The 19,968-nt window shown below is 44.4% G+C and overlaps 1 protein-coding gene across 7 annotated transcripts in view; it reads left to right on the top strand.

Annotated features, from left to right (window-relative positions):
- The first annotated feature begins 6,541 nt into the window (after window positions 1-6,541).
- Window positions 6,542-19,968, top strand: part of ECPAS (Ecm29 proteasome adaptor and scaffold) — a 130,057-nt gene continuing 116,630 nt past the window's right edge. Inside the window, exons 1-2 of one of the 7 annotated variants that reach the window (XM_031654398.1) lie at window positions 6,557-6,826; window positions 17,796-17,899. In XM_031654398.1, coding sequence (XP_031510258.1) covers window positions 17,878-17,899 — 22 coding nt within the window. In that variant the 5' untranslated portion in view covers window positions 6,557-6,826; window positions 17,796-17,877. Of the gene's footprint in view, window positions 6,827-7,263; window positions 7,443-17,052; window positions 17,900-19,968 lie in introns of those variants that run through there. The other 6 variants (XM_021927285.2, XM_021927283.2, XM_021927286.2 and 3 more) reach the window with 6 other exon arrangements.

Below are 19,968 nucleotides of genomic sequence, written 5' to 3'. Positions count from 1 at the left end.
TATTTCCTTGAGTTCTGTGAGTTGCTCTAGCAAATTAGTCGAACCAAGGAGGGGGTCGTGGATCCCCAGTTTACAGCCAGTTAGTCAGAAGCACAGGTTAAATAACCTGGAGCTTGCAATTGGCATTGTAAGTTGTGGGGCAGTCTTGTGGGACTGAACCCTCCACCTGTGTGATCTGAGATTATCTCAAAGTAGATGGTGTTGGAATTGAATTAGAGGCTATGTAGTAGGTGTCTGCTGCAGAATTGTTTGCTTGCTTATTGTATGGGAAGAACCTACCCCCTGCCTCCATTTGGTCTTAGAAGTCTTCTGTTTTTTGTTTTGTTTTGTTTTGTTTGTTTGTTTTTTGAGAAAGAGCCTCACTCTGTCGCCAGGCTAGAGTGCAATGGCGCAATCTCAGCTCACTGCAACCTCCTCCTCCAGGGTTCAAGCGATTTCCTGCCTCAGCCTTCTGAGTAGCTGGGATTACAGCTGCGTGCCACCACGCCCAGCTAATTTTTGTATTTTTTAGTAGAGACAGGGTTTCACCCTGTTGGCTGGGCTGGTCTCGAACTTCTAACCTCAAGTCATCTGCCCGCCTCAACCTCCCAAAGTGCTGGGATTACAGGCGTGAAACACAATGCCTAGCCTGAAGTCTTGTGTTTTGATTGTGATGTGAGCACAGAGAAAAAAATAGTTTGCGTTTTTAACCTCGCAGTATCAAATAAATAAATAAATAAATAAATTCTAAATAAATTAAAATTTATTTAGAAAAAATCTTAGTCTATAGATACATTTAAAAAAGTGATAAAGGGCCTTTATTTTAAAATGCTGATATTTACAATAGAATTTGTTGTCAAAATTTCCTCTTTTCAATTATTTAAGTTATGAGAAAAAATTTTAGACGCCAACATAAAAATGCATTATTGGATTACAGTGTTTTTCAAAATTCTTTTAGGGGAACACGAACTTTGAAGTCATTGTCTAAAGGAAACCAGAAGAGATAGGATATTCTGGTATAGGGCTACATTTTTAAAAGCAGGAAGACTGCCTCCTATAGCCATGGTTTAGTTTTATACTAGACCAGGTCAGCTTTTTGCCTTCTTTGCAATGGTAGTTGAGAGGGAAAATAAAGTGGATGGTGGGGTTTGTCCAAGATTGGGAACTGACTGGCACAGTCTGTAAGATAAAAACCCAGGGAAAAGAACTTGAAGGTGCTCTAGTAAGAATTCATTGCCAGGCTGGGCGCAGTGACTCGCGCCCATAATCCCCAGCACTTGGAGAGGCCGAGGCGGGTGGATCAGCTGAGGTCAGGAGTTTGAGACCAGCCTGGCCAACGTGTTGAAACCCTGTCTCTACTAAAATTACAAAAAATTAGCCAGGCGTGGTGGCATGCATTTGTAATCCCAGCTACTTGGGAGGCTGAGGCAGGAGAATCGCTTGAACACAGGAGGCAGAGGTTGCAGTGAGCCGAGATCATGCCATCGCACTCCAGCCTGGGCGACAAGAACGAAATTCAGTTTCAAAAAAAAAAAAAGAAAAAGAAAAAGAAAAATAACTCATTGACATCCCTGGGCTTTAGCCTAAGACTGGAGCTAGTGATGCTCAGGAGACGACACATGGACCAGAAAGTGGTTGAAACATTTCAGACGATGAGACTCTAAAATGTACTCTGAGTTTACAGGAATTAGAGAGTAAAATAGTGGAAGGATTCTAATAATGGTTGGAGACAGATGTTTCTGAGTGTGATTTTTTAGAAAGAGGAATGTTTTAAGTCATGACATGGCTTTATGTGCGTGAAATATGTCTTTAATAAATGACTGAAAAGAGCAGAGATGAAGATCTTAGGTTTGAACTACATTGCCTGGTTGGACCCAGTCCCTGACTTTTTCAGCAACCAAAACAAATGGCATATGAAATTTATTTATGTAGAATTTTGGCTTGTCTGGAACTCTGGAGGTCCAAATTGAATTCAATTCTAAATTGAATCACTTGGGATAATTTAATTTTCTAGATAGTTTAGAATAAATCCTTTTAGGCACCCAAAATTTCTTATTACAACCATTTTAGATGAAAAGCTTACTAAAATATACTCCATACTTGGTTTTTTGATGCTAATATACCTGACATAATTTTACTACATTTTTTTTTCTTTCTTGTAGAGACAGGGGCTTGTTATGTTTCCTTAGGCTGGTCTTGAACTCCTGGCCTCAAGCCATTCTCCTGCTTCAGCCTCTTAAAGTACTGGTATTACAGGTGTGAGCCATCATGCCTGGCCATAATTTTACTGTTTTTTAAGGTTAGGATTAGCACCATGAATACCATCTATTCAAGAGAAATGACTCAGTGCATTTCATACTTTATAAATACCCCCAGAATTTACATTTTTTTATTTTTGAGACTGAGTTTCACTCTTGTCGCCCAGGCTGGAGTGCAATGGCGCAATCTCAGCTCACTGCAACCTCCGTCTCCTGGGTTGAAGCAATTCTCCTGCCTCAGCCTCTTGAGTAGATGGGATTACAGCTGCGTGCCACCACGCTTGGCTAATTTTTTGTATTTTTAGTAGAGATGGAGTTTCACCATGTTAGCCAGGCTGGTCCCAAACTCTTGACCTCAGATGATCCACCTGCTTCGGCCTCCCAAAGTGCTAGGGTTACAAGCGTGAGCCACCACACCCAACCCAGAATTTACATTTTGAGTTCTTATATGTTCATTTATTTATCATTTTATTGTACAGATGGGGTCTTGCTATGCTGCCTAGGCTGGTCTTGAACTTCTGGCCTCAAGTTATCCTTCCACCTCACCCTCCTGAGTAGCTGCTGTTTCTTTTTCCTTCCTTCCTTCCTTCCTTCCTTCCTTCCTTCCTTCCTTCCTTCCTTCCTTCCTTCCTTCCTCCCTCCCTCCCTCCCTCCTTCCCTCCCTTCCTTTCTTCTCTTTTTTTTTTTTTTTGACAGGGTCTCACTCTGTTGCTCAGGTTGGAGTACAGTGGTGCAATCTCTGCTCATGGCAAACTCTGCCTCCCAGGCTCATGCACTTCTCCCATCTCAGCCTCTCCAGTACTGGGACCACAGGTGTGCACCACCACACCTGGATAACTTTTTGATTTTTTGTAGGGACCATGTCTTGCTAGATTGCCCAGGTTGGTCTTGAATTCCTGGCTTCCAAGGATCCTCCTCCCTCACAGCCTTCCAAAGTGCTGGGATTACAGATATTATCCATTGTGCCTGGCCCAGCCTAATAATTTGTATGCTGCTTTGTTTTTAGGTGTCTGTTAGCACTTGTCATCTATGTATCTGCCCAGAAGAGGAATGCTTTCAAATATTCTGCTTTAACTCGGGAAACAAGATTTTTAAAAATCTTGTTAGAACTTTATATGCATTTGATGTGAAGACAGCCTACATGAGAGGAGAGGGGACAGGTTTTTAGTTCTTGGATTCTATGATATCCTATTTTGGTTTCTCAGTAGCCTCTTCTCTGGCTCCTGTTTGCCTCCTCACCCCAATTCCTTCTTGCGTCTGTTTTTGAAAACTGAAGTGAATTCTAGACAGTAACTCTCTCAAGGCTGCTGCTATTCAAAACCAAAGTGTTTCATATGAACATGAAGCTATTTAGTGGGAAAAATAAACTATAAGTAGTTTGATGGAAGAAGCAAGTATAAAAAAGCTCAGAGCTTTACACAGTAGTGATCAGAAATAGCACTGTAAGTTGCTATATACTGTATGTAATGAGACTTTAAGACTTTTTTTGCCTAACAATTCCACGTCTACGTATAGAAATGTATGATTACATAAAGATATGTATAAGAATGTTTTATGGTAGTATTGTTTAGTAAAAAATTGTAAACAACCTAACTGCTCATCAATAAGGAAATGGTTAAATACATTTTATTGGTTCTTATCATGAAGCCATTAAAAAAAAAAAAATGAGGCCAGGCGCAGTGGCTCATGCCTGTAATCCCAGTACTTTGGGAGGCCGAGGCGGGTGGATCATTTGAAGTCAGGAGTTTGAGACCAGCTTGGCCAACATGGTGAAACTCCATCTCTACTAAAAATACAAAAATTAGCTGGGTGTGGTGGTACACGCCTGTAATCCCAGTTACTCAGGAGGCTGAGGCAGAATTGCTTGAGCCCAGGAGGAGGAGGTTGTAGTGAACTGAGATCACGCCACTGCACTCCAGACTGGGCGACAGAGCAAGACTCCATCTCAAAACAAAAACAAAAACAAAAAGAGGTAGTTCTGTACATACTGATCCTAGTGATTAAGCAAGCTGACTCTGGATCCACACTGCCCAGGTTCAAATCCCAGCTCCACCACTTCCTTTCGTTTGTGGCACATTAGATGTGTTCCTCAACCATCCAGTGCCATAAAAATCCCTATTTCATAAGATTTTTGTGGGGAGGAGATGAATTCATCCAAGTAAAACACTAGAATGGTGCCTGGCATAATTAGTATTACATTAGCCATTATTATCATTACTGATATGAAAGGATACCTGTAATATATTATTTGGCAAAAAATGTTACATAATATGGGAAGTAGAGTTCCATTTTTGTCAAAACTAACAGAAATCTGTGTACACACATTCATGTGATTTGTACACGCAGAGAACCTGGAATTTCTACATAGGAGGAACTAAAGATTTGTTAACTAGTCTTGCCTGGAGGTTAAAATTGCCTAATGGCCAGGCACGGTGGCTCACGCCTGTAATCCCAACACTTGGGGAGGCCCAGGTGCGTGGATCACCTGAGGTCAGGAGTTGGAGACCAGCTTGGTCAACATGGAGAAACCCCATCTTTACTAAAAACACAAAATTAGCCGGGCGTGGTGGTGCATGCTTGTAATTCCAGCTACTTGGGAAGCTGAGGCAGGAAAATCGCTTGAATCCGGGAGGCGGAGGTTGCGGTGAGCTGAGATCGCACCATTGCACTACAGCCTGGGCAACAAGAGCGAAACTGTCTCAAAAAAATAAAAATAAAGTAAAATAAAATAAAATAAAAACCAAAACCATTGTTTTTTTACTTAGATTCCGTATTTATCTGGGGTGGCTTTAGAAGGATCCATTTGAGATTATGGGAAGTCAAATTTCCCCAAACCAGTCTTTGGTGCAGCTACTTTCTGTAGTCATGGAAATAGTCAGGAAAGGTTGAATGCACCAAACTGTTAACAGACATTATTTATAGGCATGAGTGGGATGAGGGGGATGGTGGGTATGGAGTTGGGGGAAGACCTGTGTTTGTAAGTAGTTCATTGTGTATTTATTTTAGAGGCAACATCAAATAAAAGAGGGGCGTACATTAAAAAAGGGGTTGCTTAACTTAGTGTACTATGAAGTTACAAACAAAAAAGGGTGATGGTAGTGTAGTGTTTTGAATTAACATGGAACAATGTGTTTGAAGGAATAATTGATCCAGAACTTTATTGTATGAAAGCTGTCCCCATCAAAGCCATACATGGGGCTGTATATATGTGTCCAGAGAAAAGGTCTTCTGCACCCTTAACTGTTAACTGTTAGTCGTAATTTCTCTGCAGAGTGGGATGGTGGGGCAAGGAGGAAGGACGTTCACTTTTCATTTTATGATACTCCAAATCATTTGCATGTTTTTAACAAATATCATGTATAATTTTTTTTTTTTTTTTCAAGACGGAGTCTCGCTCTGTCCCCCAGACTGGAGTGCGGTGGTGCGATCTCGGCTCACTGCAAGCTCTGCCTCCTGGGTTCAAGCGATTCTCCTGCCTCAGCCTCCCGAGTACTTGGGATTACAGGCGCGCGCCTCCACGCCCAGCTCATTTTTGTATTTTCAGTAGAGGCAGGGTTTCATCATGTTGGCCAGCCTCGAACTCCTGACCTCGTGATCCACCCGCCTCAGCCTCCCAAAGTGCGGGGATTACAGGCGTGAGCCACTGCGCCCGGCCCAAGATCATATAAATTTCTACAATAAAAACAATAAAGGAAATAAAAATGTCTTCAGTGTTGTACCTTGTACTTGGCCTGTTACCACAGGAATGACACATATTCCATTTTCAAAACATTACTTACGGCTTTATAGATTTCTGCTTTAAGGAATAAATGCAATTTCAATCCATTTAAGACTTGATTTCTTCTTCTTATATTAAAAAAGTATCTGATCTTGTATCTAATTTGTTATGACAGTACTATCACTTAAAGTACAGCAATTATGCAACCCCTGAATTTGAATTTCATTTTGTAAGTGTACATGACCTCACGGACAGAGCGAAGGCAGAAAGTTAAAATGAGCATATCGAAAATAAATCACTCTCATGACCGAAAAGAACGTAGAGTATCTGAACAAAATGTCAAAGCTCACATAGGCATAGATACTTCCATGTGAACTTTAGGAATCTTGGCTCATCTAACTTTTGCAGGGCTGAGTGGATCCCCTACTCCCGCTAGCCGTTTTGGGAGCACCAGTAACCTCCACACCAGGACCGGGCTGTCAGGGGCCGCTGCGGCGCAGGGACTCGTCCGGGACTGAGTCAGCGCCGGGGCCGAGAAGTTCGGCGGGAGGCGCAGGGCGGGGCTTCCTCCCGCCGACTCCGAGCCCGGCTCTACTTTTCTGAGTCCACGTCTCTTCCTTTGGACAGGCGTGTTTCCCCAGGTCGGGCCCAGCCAACGTGACAGCCGCAGACCTCGGAAAAAAGGGCGCTCCGGCCCCGCCTCGAGGATTTCCCCCGGCCGCTAGGGCAGCCTGGGCCCGCTCGGCCCAGCCCCTCACGGACTGCGGCGCGCGGCTCCCCGGGGCCCGGCCCGCCGAACGCCTCACTCCACAGCCCTCACCTCGCGGCGCCGAGTGTAGCGTCCGCGGCATGGAGACCGGCTCCGACTCAGGTCAGAGGCCCGCGCCGCGGCCGCGGTGGGCTGGCTCTGCGCGCGCGCTGGGGCGGTTAGGCCGGGCCGCCCGCACAGGCCGCCGCGTGCCGAGTCCGCGCGGGGAGCGCACGCGGGGCGGGCGGCGACAGGTGGGCAGGACGAGCCGCGAGCGAGCGAGCGAGGGCGGGCGGGCGCGCGAGGGGCCCGGCGGGGGGGCCGCTGGGAGGATGGCTCAGCTCTTTCTAAATATAAAACCGGCGTGAGTTGGGCGAGCGCGGCGCGGAGTCGCAGAGCCGCCGCGCGGGCCTGGCGCACGGGGATTCGGCCGCACAGACGGCGGCGGCGGCAGCGGCTCCGCAGAGGCGTCAGGCTGCGGGAGCGCCCGAGTCGCGAGCTCGCGGGGGCAGCGAAGAGCGACGCTCGCGACGCGGAGGACGCAGGCGGCGGCGGCGGCGGCGGGCGGGCCTCGAGGCACAGCGCGGTCCGCGCCGAGTGACCGGAGGCGGCTCGTGGCCCCTGCCGCACCGCGAGCCGCGAGCCCCCCGGCCGCGCCCTGCCCCCCCAGCCCCTCCTTCGTTCCCTCCCCGGCGCAACATGGCTGCGGCCGCCGCCTCCGCCTCCCAGGATGAGCTGAGTAAGTGCCGCGGCCGAACCTGGGGCCGCGAGCCGGAACGGGCGCCGCGCGGTGCCGGGGGCGGCGGCCGCATCAGGGCTGGAGGGCTGGGGCGCCAGGCCCGGTGGGCGGGCGGCGGCCGCGGCGTGCGGGGAGCTGGGGCGCCCTGGCCTGGCTGGCGGGCGGGGCGCGGACCGTCGCCGCTGGCGTTTGTAGGCCTCAGGTTTGCACCGTCACGTTGCGAAATTGAAACTGGAGCCCCGGGCGGAGCCACCTCTGCCCGCGATCCGCCCTGGCCCGGGGTGGGGGGAGCCCGGCCCCCTGCCCACCGAGCCTCGGCTGGCGGGAGGGCCGGAGCCCCGGGGTGACGGGCAGTGTCCACCCGTCCCGTCTGACCCCTCCTAGCCCCGGGTCCCCGACGGTTGGGCGAGTTCTAGAAATGGAGCTTTCGGGAAAGGGGAGAAGGTGCCTTTTTGTGACACTCTAGTAATCAGCCGAAAGGTCACGAATAGGCGGTGACCCTCAGGTGGAGCAGGGAGGGCGGAGAGGGTCGCCGGTCGAACCGCAGGAGAAACCACGGGGTGACAGCGCTTTCAGAAAGGAGAGTTAGTGCCCCCTCGAGCGTACGCGGTGCAGCCTTCCCGGGGACGGCGGTCCCTGTCTGGGGAGAGCGGTGGTCACCCTGAATCCCAGGCCGCCCCGCCCGCCGCCGGCGTTCGCCTCGATGCTTTGTGGGAAGTGTAGTTCCGGGGCGCCGCGGGCCCACGCTGGGATCATAAATACCGAATTTTCATAGGACATAGGACATGTGAGATAATTTCTGATTGTGTTTTGAGTTTTTTTTTTTTTTCTTTCCACCCAAGGGTTTTCTTTCCCCCCCCCCCCCCCCCCCTGCCCCAGTGCTGTCCTTCAGTTTATGGCAAAAACAAGAAAGGTGTTATTTGGAGATGATGTGGGTTTTAAATGGAATAAAGGAATAAAGCATGGGTGAGGTGTTGCAAGCTTTATGAAGCTTACGTTGTTAAAGCCGCTTCTGAATTTCCATATGAAAGTAGTTGTACACGTAATGTATGTTTCTCTAGTGGTTGTCAGTTTAAAGCCACTTTTATATATATGATCTCACTTTTGCCCTCATAGCAACCTTGTGAGGCAGATAGGTAGGAATTATCCTTGTTTTAAAGAGGAGGCAGGTTTGGAGAGATTAAGTTCCTTGCTGCTTTGACACAGAACTGGTGGAGCAGGAGTACTGTTTGCTCTTTTTGAAGCTGAAGTAAACACTTGGTGTGATCCTGAGCAGATTGGAGAGTCGGAGGAGACAAGGTCTCATGGTGCGATTAGAGATAGAAGCCGGCTAAATAGATTGCTCTTCTGTCGGTTCCACGTGGAAGCACCACCAGGCCTTCTGAGATCAGTTCCATGTTTTGTTTTAATTGTGATAAAAATACACATACCATAAAATTTCCCGTCCTAGCCATTTTTAAGTGTATAGTTCAGTGGGATTGAGTGTATTCACACTGTTGTGCAATCATCACCACCATCCATCTCCAGAACTCTTCATCTTGCAAAACTGAAACTTGATACCCGTTAAACAACAAATCTCCATTCCCTCCTCCCTTCAGCCCCTGGCGACCATCATTGTACTTTCTGTCCCTGTGATTTTGAGTATTCTTCGTACCTCGTGTAAATGGAATCATACAGAATTTGTGACTGGTTTTATTTTCATTTAGCATAATGTCCTCAAGGTTCATCCATGTTGTTGCGTGTGTCAGAATTCTTCCTTTTAAAGGTTGAATGATATTCCCTTGTATGTATATACCGCATTTCCTTGTCCATCTATTTGTCTGTGGACACTTGGGTTCCTTCCACGTTTTAGCTATTGGGAATAATGCTGTTGTGAACATGGGTGTACAGATATCTCTTTGAGACCTTGCTTTCAGTTCTTTTGGGTACATACCCAGAAATGTAATTGCTGGATCATGTGATAATTCTAGTTTAAAATTTTTAAGGAACCACTGTACTGTTTTCGACAGTGGTTGTTGTACCATTTTACATTCCCACCAACAATACACAGGGTTCTAATTTCTCTACATCGTGGCCAACGCTTACCTTTATTGTCAGTAGTAACCATCCTGATGGGTGTGAGGTGGTCTGATTTTTTTTCAGTTGCTATGCTGTATGACATCTGAGTTCCTGTTGTAGCACCAAACACATTAAAGTCTGAATTGCTAGCAGGAATGGGGAACAAAACTAGAGGAAGAATTGGATATTCTGAAGTGGCTGAAGTATTTGTGTCTATGCAGTGTGCTTCTGTACATTCAGGTACTGGTTAAGATGCTGTTAGTTAAGGGATTTCCTGGCTCTAGTAGCTAATAGAAAGTTAGGAACAAATAATTCCAATCCTTGCCTTCTCCTTGTTTTGTTCAGTTAAGTTGTCAGTCATCAGCCACAGATACCTGTGGACTTGGTTTCTGTATTTCTTCAGGAGAGACTGAATACGTGGCAGTTGATACCTTAGAATAATTTAACTTGAAAGCATATACGTGTGCACTGGTTAAGAAGTTTCATATAAACCACTTTTAGTTTTAGAATGGCTATAGTGAAATAGGAGATGCTGATAAAATGTGCTTTTGGCCAGGTGTGGTGGCTCACACCTGTAATCCTAGCACTTTGGGAGGCCGAGATGGGTGGATCATCTGAGGTCAGGAGTTCAAGACGAGGCTGGCCAACATGGTGAAACCCTGTCTCTACTAAAAATACAAAATTTAGCCGGGTGTGGTGGCACGTGCCTGAAGTTCCAGCTACTCAGAAGGCTGAAGCAGGAGAATCACTTGAACCTGTGAGGTGGAGGTTCCAGTGAGCCGAGATGGTGCCACTGCACTCCAGCCTGGACAACAGAGCTAGACTGTCTCAGAAAAAAAAAAAAAAAAAAAAGTGCTTTTAAGAATTTTACTAAAAAAAAGGAGAGAATTATCCAAATATTTTCTATTATTTATGACTAGTAGATGATAGTAAAAGCAAACTACTAGATGCCAGCATTGTTCTCTTCCACTGACATTTTATTGTAAAAAAAATCTTCAAACTCACAGAAAAGTTGAAAGTGAACATTCATGTACCCACCACCTAGATTCTGCAATTGATAGTCGAATAACTTTATCATATTTACTATTACACTAAACTTCGTCATTTGTCCATCTCAGTAGATTTTTAAAAATTGTTAAACTTTTTTTTTTTTTTTTTTGAGACGGAGTCTCAGTCTGTCACCCAGGCTGGAGTGCAGTAGTGTGCGATCTTGGCTCACTGCAACCTCTGCCGCCTGGGTTCAAGCAATTCTCCTGCCTTAGCCTCCTGAGTAGCTGGGATTACAGGCGCCTGTCACTGCGCCCAGCTAATTTTTGCGTTTTTAGTAGAGACGAGGTTTCACCATCTTGGCCAGACTGGTCTTGAACTCCTGACCTCGTGATCCACCTGCCTCGGCCTCCCACAGTGCTGGGATTACGGGCGTGAGCCACCGTACCTGGCCAATTGTTAATTGTTAACTTTTTAAAAAAAATTGTAATAAAATACACATAACATAAAATTTACCACCTTAACAATTTTTCTTTTGTTGTTTTTTTCTGGAGACGGAGTCTTGCTCTGTCGCCCAGGCTGGAGTGGAATGGCGTGATCTTGGCTCACTGCAGCCTGCACCTCCTGGGTTCAAGCGATTCTCCTGCCTCAGTCTCCTGAGTAGCTGGGATTACAAGTGTTCGCTACCACGCCCGGCTAATTTTTTTTTTGGTAGAGACAGAGTTTCACCATGTTGGCCAGGCTAGTCTCGACCTCCTGACCTCATGATCTGCCTGATCATGACCTCCCAAAGTGCTGGGATTACAGGTGTGAGCTACCGCGCCCTGCCTACCTTAACAGTTTTTAAGTGTACAGTGGTATTAAGTACTTATTACTCCATCTTTTTTCATGCATTTCAAAGTAAACTGGTGACATCAACATACCTTCCCCCTAAATATTTCAGCACCAGCATTGTTTTAAATGCTTTGTATGTATTTTTCCTCAGAATAATCCTGAAAGGTAGGTAATTGCTGCTTTTTGGAGAGAGAAACAGGCTTCTTAGGTCCCCTGGGTCCTGAAGCTGGAAAGTAGTCCCCGTGTCCTCAGCTTCTAGTATGCAGTCACAGCCATACTTGAGGCCATCTTACCTCTTTGCACCATGGTCAGAGTGTGCGTGATGAACAGTTCAAATCAGATGCATTGCCAGATTCTCAGCTAGATGTTACCTTAATCCAACCGTTTGACTGTTGTTTATCATTGCTGTTGGGTACAAAAGAGACACCAAAGCCCGCCAAAGGAATTACAGTACTATTGAGGAAGAGGAAGAATATGTTTAAACAGATAAGGAAGGACCAAAATATATGACTGTATGATACGGATAATACTAAAGTAATATCGTCTGTGATTCCCAGGTCTGTTGTTTTGAGATGTGTAGCTGGTAAAACTGCATTTCTATAGATTTCAAGTGAACATCTTCCCTCTTGCACTTGAAGTAATTTACGTCACATCAATTTAAATGAAATCTGCAACTTTCAGTTATGTCTGCTACCACAGTTTGTAGGATAAGCAAAATTGACTGTTAGAGTTCTCTTTTATTTATTTATTTGTTTATTATTTTGTTTTTGAGACGGAGTCTTGCACTGTTGCCCAGGCTGGAGTGCCATGGTGCAATCTCAGCTCACTACAACCTCTGCCTCCTGGGTTCAAGCGATTCTCCTGCCTCAGCCTCCTGAGTAGCTGGGATTACAGGCGCGCATCACCGTGCCCAACTTATTTTTGTATTTTTAGTAGAGATGGGGTTTCACCATATTGGCCAGGCTGGTCTCAAACTGACCCAAAGTGCTGAGATTACAGGCGTGAGCCACTGTGCCCGGCCTATTTATTTATTTATTTATTTTTTTGAGTAATATCATTGAGCGTGAAAGTTTCCAGAAGGCTGGATGTGGTGACTCAAAATCCCAGCACTTTGGGAGGTCGAGGTGGGCAGATCACTTGAGTCCAGGAGTTCAAGACCAGCCTGGGCAACATGGTGAAACCCTATTTCTACAAAAAATATAAAATTTAGCTGTGTGTGGTGGCATGCGCCTGTAGTCCCAGCTACTTGGGAGGCTGAGTGAGGAGGATGCTTGTGTCTAGGAAGTCAAGACTGCAGTGAGCCTAGATCATACCACTGCGCTCTAGCCTGGGTGACAAAGCGAGACCTTGTTTCAAAAAAAAAAAAAAAGGTTGCCAAAAATAGGCAGGTTAATTTTGGGCTGAGACTTGTTAGCATTTGTTATCCTTTCACAAACTTCATGTTTGAGTCAGTGATTATAATAGAATAATGGTAAAGCTGTTTATGTATTGTGTGTTTACTGTGTGTTCTCATTGTTTTGCATGTATCAACTAATTGAATTCTCAAAACAACCCTGTGAGTTTGGTACTGTTACTGTCTCGGGGTAGAGCTACCCTCCTTAGACAGTTAGAACTTGAACTTAGATTCTCTAATTCCAAAATTTGTATTAATTCTGCCCTACTACTACTGTATTATTCCTGCATGGGAGAATATATAGTTCATAACAAGATCAAGATGGCTTTTTTTTTTTTCGGTGTCTAACTAGTATCCAGAAAGAACCTTCTGTAATGTATAACATGTGGCAATCGGGGCCAGGCACAGTATCCAGAAAGAACCTTCTTTAGTGTATAAATGTGGCATTTGGGGCTGGGCGGTGCCTCACACGTGTAATCCCAGCAGTTTGGGAGGCCGAGGCTGGTGGATAACTTGAGAGCAGGAGTTCAAGACCAGCCTGGCCAACATGGTGAAACCCGTATCTCTACTAACAATACAAAAAAATTAGCCGGGTGTTTTGACATGCGCCTGTAGTCCCAGCCTCCTGGGAGGCTGAGGCAGGATAATTGCTTGAACCCGGGAACTGGAGGATGCAATGAGCTGAGAATGCATCACTGCACTCTAGCCTGGGTGACAGAGCTAGACTCTGTCTCAAGGAAAAAAAAAAAGGCCAGGTGCAGTGGCTCACGCTTAATCCCAACACTTTGAGAGGCTGAGGCAGGTGGATCACCTGACGTTCGGAGTTCGAGACCAGCCTGACCAACATGGAGAAATCCCATCTCTCCTAAAAATACAAAATTAGGCAGACGTGGTGGCGCATGCCTGTAATCCCAGCTACTTGGGAGGCTGAGGTTTGGAGTTCCTGAGGTTTGAGGTCGGAAGTTCAAGACTATCCTGGCCAACATTGTGAAACCCTGTTTCTACTAAAAATACAAAAATTAGCTGGTTGTGGTGGCACATGCCTGTAGTCCCAGCTACTCGAATCACTTGAACCTGGGAGGCAGAGGTTGCAGTGAGCCAAGATTGTGCCACTGCACTCCAACCTGGGCGACAGAGTAAGACTCCTGCTTGAACCCGGGAGGCAGAAGTTGTGGTGAGCTGAGATCACATCATTGCACTCCAGCCTGGGAAACGAGTGAAACTGCATCTCAGAAAAAAGAAAAAAATATTCTGATAGTAGATTTTTGAGTAAGTTGCCAAAAAAGAAAACCATTAGTTTTGACTGTTAAAGGCAGTTCTGAAATCTAGTTTGTAAATTAGTTAAGGTCAGAGCCTGTAGCTTGCTTTTCTTATGCTTAGAGTGATTATGACTATTGCAAATGAAATGAAATTCAGTGTAAGACATGTGGCTAGTTTTTCTGCTAATATTATCTTCTGCCACTTTACGGAAAAGTTGACATTATGGTTAATATTTCAGCAGTGGGTTGAGAGATTTCCCACAGGGAAGGAAGCATTTGAGACTTTTCACCTGGTCAGCTGTTTAGTGGTTTCATATTCTGGGCTTTATAGTTATAAGTAAGGCATCCTTAGAATCTGATCTTCGTTGGGATAAAGGCGACTCATGAAGGAGCAACAACGTGTAATCTTAAAGGATGCACTATTCAATTTGACCATTTGACATAGCTATGGGAAACTTCAGCTGCAAAAGTTGGCCAGATAATCAGCATGTCAAGTGTCTTCTGAGAGAGCCTCTGCTAGTGCTGGGACTCCTGGTGACTCTTTTAGAGGATGAGACGTGGGAAGCTGTGTGTCGAACATGATTCTGTGGCCATGGTGAAATAGCCCCTAAGAGCTAATTGCTTAAATGACCAGAATACAGGCTTCTGAGCTGATCTTTGTAGAAAGGCCAAGGCAAGCCTGTATCATTTACATTTTGGTTACTTAACCAAATCAGAAATTTAAAATGGAAAATGGCCACGGATATTTCTGTTTTTTTTTTTTTTTTTTTTTTTTTTGAGACAGAGTCTCTCTCTGTCGCCCAGGCTGGAGTGCAGTGGCCGGATGTCGGCTCACTGCAAGCTCCGCCTCCCGGGTTTATGCCATTCTCCTGCCTCAGCCTCCTGAGTAGCTGGGACTACAGGCGCCCGCCACCTCGCCCGGCTAGTTTTTTTGTATTTTTCAGTAGAGACGGGGACAGGGTTTCACAGTGTTAGCCAGGATGGTCTCGATCTCCTGACCTCGTAATCCGCCCGTCTCGGCCTCCCAAAGTTCTATTTTTTAAAAATTAATTTCCGTTCTGATTTTTTTACTTTCACTGCATTCTGATTTTTTTTTTTTTTTTAAAACAAGAGTCTCACTGTCGCCCAGGCTGGAGTACAGTGGCACGATCTTGGCTCATTGCAACCTCTGCATCCCAGGTTCAAGTGATTCTCCCGTCTCGGCCTCCTGAGTAGCTGGGACTACAAGGCGTGTGCTGTCACACCTGGCTACTTTTTGTATTTTTTAGTACAGATGGGGTTTCACAATGTTGGCCAGCCTGGTCTTGAACTCCTGACCTCAAGTGATCCGCCTGCCTCGGCCTCCCATATTGGCTTGAGCCACTGCACCCGGCCCACCACATTCTGTTTTGAATTATGCTTTCAGTAAACTATAATATGTAATAAAGGCCAGTGTCAGTGAGAATAGTTGGCACAGGAGCATTGACCTTGTTCAGAAGATAGATGTTAAAATTGAAGTCACGTCACTGCCAGTGTTCTCAGATGGTTTGATCCCTGTTGCTGAGATCTCGTTTCAGGCCTGGCCTTGATGCTTCTCATCTTATATGGCTTGTTTTGCCCACATATTTTTTCAATTCAATAAGCAGACTTTTAAAATTGAGTAAATAATGTATGGTGCTGTCCTCAGAGGGCTTATAATTCAGTGCAGAGACAGATTTATATGCAAATATAAATAACTTATACAAAGCATGGTAAGTGAACTGCCTAACACAGTTCTTTGGAAACCTCAAGAAATGAGAATGGTATTTGAGGCTAAAGGAAAAATAGCTTGAGCTGAGACATGGAGATAAGAAAATATGCAAAACAAAAACCGCTGAGTAAGTCTGTTGTGATGGGAATGGGGGTGCTGTGTGAAGTACTGGGAAAGGGGATCAGCTGTGTGGTTTGAGACTTGGCCCATGCTGCCTTTATGATTTGAGATCTTGGACAAATTACCTTACTTTTGCAAGCCTCAGTTTCTTCCTATTAACATTGGAATGACAAGAATCACTCATAGTATTGTTAGAATTAATGTATGTGAAAATGTACTGTATAAACACTTAAGCTCTTATAAATTATTGTTATTTTTGGTGTGGAGTATAATAGCAGATGATGATGTGGAGATAGGTTGGGACCAGTGTGTTGTAGGAATGCCAACAGAACTAGTTTGGACTTTGTTCTATAGACAGTAGAGAACCATCAAAGCTTTTAAGCAGGAGCATAACATGAGTAGGTCTGTTTTATAAGGGTAGCAGATAGCAGTGGTGTAACACTGATTGCAAGGATCCTGAGACCAAGAGCCGCAAGACTAATTAGGAGGGTATCACAGTGGCCAAGTAAAAAGAAACTTAGGGTCTGAGTTGGGACAGTGGAAGTGGATTTGGCAAGGAGTTAATATAATCTAAAATCCCTAAAATAGGGAGAAATTGTTGGCTAACGAGATGAGGGTTATTAAAGAAGGAAGGAGTTAGAGATGAATCTAAATCTGACCTGAGACTAGAAGGTGGAGGAGTAAGGGAGAGTGCAGCCTCTAGACAGATTTAGGAAAGTGAAGAAAAGAGAGAACAGATTCCGCAGATACGTAGTCTGTGTTCAGCAGAAAGATTATTTGTTGAATGAATGGGTTGAGTTATTGAGGCCCCATGTTGTTTAGGGAGACTGTTTTGAGTAGTGGCTAAAACCTCTGGAATTGGAATCAAAGACAGTTTTGAATCCTGATTCTGATACTTCTTGTGTTCTTGAACAAGGGACCTAACTTGTGGGCCTTGGTTTTCTCATCTGTAAAATGAGATAATAAAACTTAGAAGATTTTTTTTTTCTGTTCTTTCTTTTTTATTGAGACAGGGTCTCTCTCTGTCACCCAGACTGAAGTGCAGTGGTGTGATTTTGGCTCACTGCAGCCACAATTTCCCAGTCTCAATCCATCTTCCCACCTCAGCCTCCTGAGTAGCTGGGACTGCAGGTGGGCGCCACCACGCCTGGCTAATTTTTGTATTTTTTGTAGAGACAGGGTTTGGCCATGTTGCCCAGGCTGGTCTCGAACTCCTGTACCCAAGCAATCTGCCCTCCTCGGCCTCCCAGAGTGCTGCGATTACAGACGTGAGCCACCGTGCCTGGCCAGGATTGTTTTAAGAATGGGAAGAGATAGCACATCTTGGCACATGGATTGCAGGTGTGTGGGAACCTTGGTTCTGAAGGTAGGGAGATAGTTTGGGAATGATTCCCTTGGTAGAGCTGTGGGAATGGGCATATTCTTCACAGGCAGCTGACTGGGGGCCATGCATATGCATATTTAAGAGTGAGAGGAAGATAATCAGAGAAAGGAGATGAAGAATGCTAAGAGAGGACAGCGGTGACCAGGGTTATGTCTGTCAGCCATTTACGTTCTCATATGTAATGTGCTAAAAACATGTATACATGTTTAGTAACACTTCTTATAAAACTATTGTATAATTGAAACACATCTAACTTTAATGTAACAGTTTATGTATTTATGATATATATACACACATATACATATATGATAAAATATGTTGCATTGGTATTAGAGATTTTAAGTCTTCAGCGAATCATTAGCAGTGTATTTTTTGAAGTATTAGCATGTTCTCAGTAAATTTGGTTTGTGGACATATGCCTTATTCTTTTTCAAATTTGGTAGTCATTACAATTTTTTTTCCTCATACTGAATTTGCAAAGCAGGGCATCAAATATCTAACAAGAAATGAAAAGTGCTTTATTTTTTTCTTAACATGGTAGCTATGCATATACGTCTGTTAATTGTATTTTTTTGGTTCTAAATAATAGATTCTTTATACAATTGCATTTGTACGAGTGGATGAACATACCATTGGTGATCCTGAGGATTTTTGTCAAGATTGGATAAACCATGTATCACATTGATTGTAGAGGTTAGTAGATTTAGTTCCTTAGGATGTGTGCATTTTTTTTTTTTTTTTTTTGTAGGAGCATTTAAAAATGCATAGGTTATCAGGTAGCAATTTGCCCCCAAGATCATCATGTTTTTGTTTTTGTTTTTTTCCTTTTCTAGCTATCCTGAGATAATTGGTTAAGTTCATGTTAATTTACAAATGCCTGAAATCTCTATTCTCTGTGATGCTAAACATAAAAAAAAAATTTGCAAAAAGAAGAAAAAGATAAAACTTGAAGTCTTTTTTTTTTTTTTTGAAAGTGTCTCACTCTCTTGTCCAGGCAGGAGTGCAGTGGGGCAATCATGGCTCACTGTAGCCTTGATCTCCCAAGGCTTACGTGATCCTCCTGCCTCAGCCCCATTGAGTAGCTGGGACTACAGGCGCATGCCATCACGCCTGGCTAATTTTTATATTTTTAGTGGAGATGGGGTTTTACCATGAAGGCTGGTCTCGAACTCCTGGGCTCAAGCGATCCACCTACCTCGGCCTCCCTTGGAGATGTTATTTAGCACTGTGCACAAGGAAAAGACGATGGATGATCGTTTACAAATAACTTTGTGTGCCACAATCACAAAAAATCATTTTACATGCTCCAGGAATGGCATCATGGAGTTTTTTTTTTTTTTTTTAAATTTTTAATTTTTTTTTGAGACAGGGTCTCGCTGTGTCACCAGGCTGGAGTACAGTGGCACAATCATGGCTAACTGCCACCTTGATCTCCTGGGCTCAGGCAGTCCTCCCACCTCAGCCTCTCTAATAGCTGGGACTACATTTTGTTTTATTTTTAATTTTTGACACAGGTCTTCCTTTGTAGCCCAGGCTAGAGTGCAGTGGCACAATCATGGCTCACTGCACCTTGACCTTCTGGGCTCGAGTGGATCCTCCCACCTCAGCCTTCCAAGTAACTGGGATCATAGTTGTGTGCCACCATGACTGGCTACTTTTTTTTTTTTTTTTTTTTTTGGTAGAGACAGAGTCTCTGTGTGTTACCTAGGCTGGTCTGGAACTCATGAGCTCACGCTGTACTCCTACCTGGGCCTCCCAAAATGTTGTGATTTTAGGCGTGAGCCACCATGTCCAGCCAGTTGTTCTGTTTGTGAAAAGAGGTATGAAGGAGGCATCATGGTAATTGGATGTTCCTAATTCTGCCATTTTGTCATGCATTGTGATTTTGAGAAAAGCCATTTAATTCTACTTCATTCTAAGGCAGAATGAGAGTATGGTGTCCTTTTCACTCTTAGATGATATTGGATGGTCTTTTGATTGAAACTCTGTAAATTCAGATTGTAATTCTCTGATATCATGGACTCAATATCCAGTGAATTCCTGGGATTTTGTAGCTTCAATTCAAAAGTGCTTTTTGTTGCTATCTTCTAATTTAACTGTTGGGCCCCTTCTCCCTACCCTCCTATGCATTCTACTGTATTTTGGTATATGTATTGCTGCTGCTGCTATGAAATGTCTTCTTTAGGTGAAATTTTGAGGGATGGGATAATTTTGAAACCAGAATTCAACTTTAAAATAAATTTTGGCCTGTTTTTGCTATTTTCACATATCTTTATTTCTTGGGCGTTTAGAGAAATGACAAATTGGGAGATTGGAAGAATTGTTTAGAAGAGCAGTGAGGACGTTGTTTATTCCCTCCTAGATTCTTTAGCTCCTAGAACTTTTGGGCTCGTGATTGATATGTTAATATCATTATGATATACTGAAGGCAAAAGTGAAACTACAGCTACTAGGATTTAAATAGGGTTTTAAAAAAAGAACATTCTAGGGTTTACACACCCAGATGAGCATTGTTCTTCTAAGTAGCTGCTTTGAGTGGATCTTAACTATCGTACATTTGACTTTTATGCAGTCTGAACTCTTGCATAGTATATATTATTTCTTCTAAGCTAGCTTTCACAAGCTGAAGTAATCTTTCCTGCTTGTCACCTCCTAAAACCGATTTCTCACTGAGTATCTCTGCCAGCCGCTGTCTCTGGGGGAAAGGGCCTTAGAAGGTAGGAGTGTTTGTGGACCTCAGTGTCAGGAGTCTGCCACTTACT

Source organism: Papio anubis, chromosome 13 (assembly GCF_008728515.1).
Source record: "Papio anubis isolate 15944 chromosome 13, Panubis1.0, whole genome shotgun sequence".
Taxonomy (NCBI): Eukaryota; Metazoa; Chordata; class Mammalia; order Primates; family Cercopithecidae; genus Papio; species Papio anubis.
This window is presented reverse-complemented; position numbering and strand designations above follow the sequence as displayed.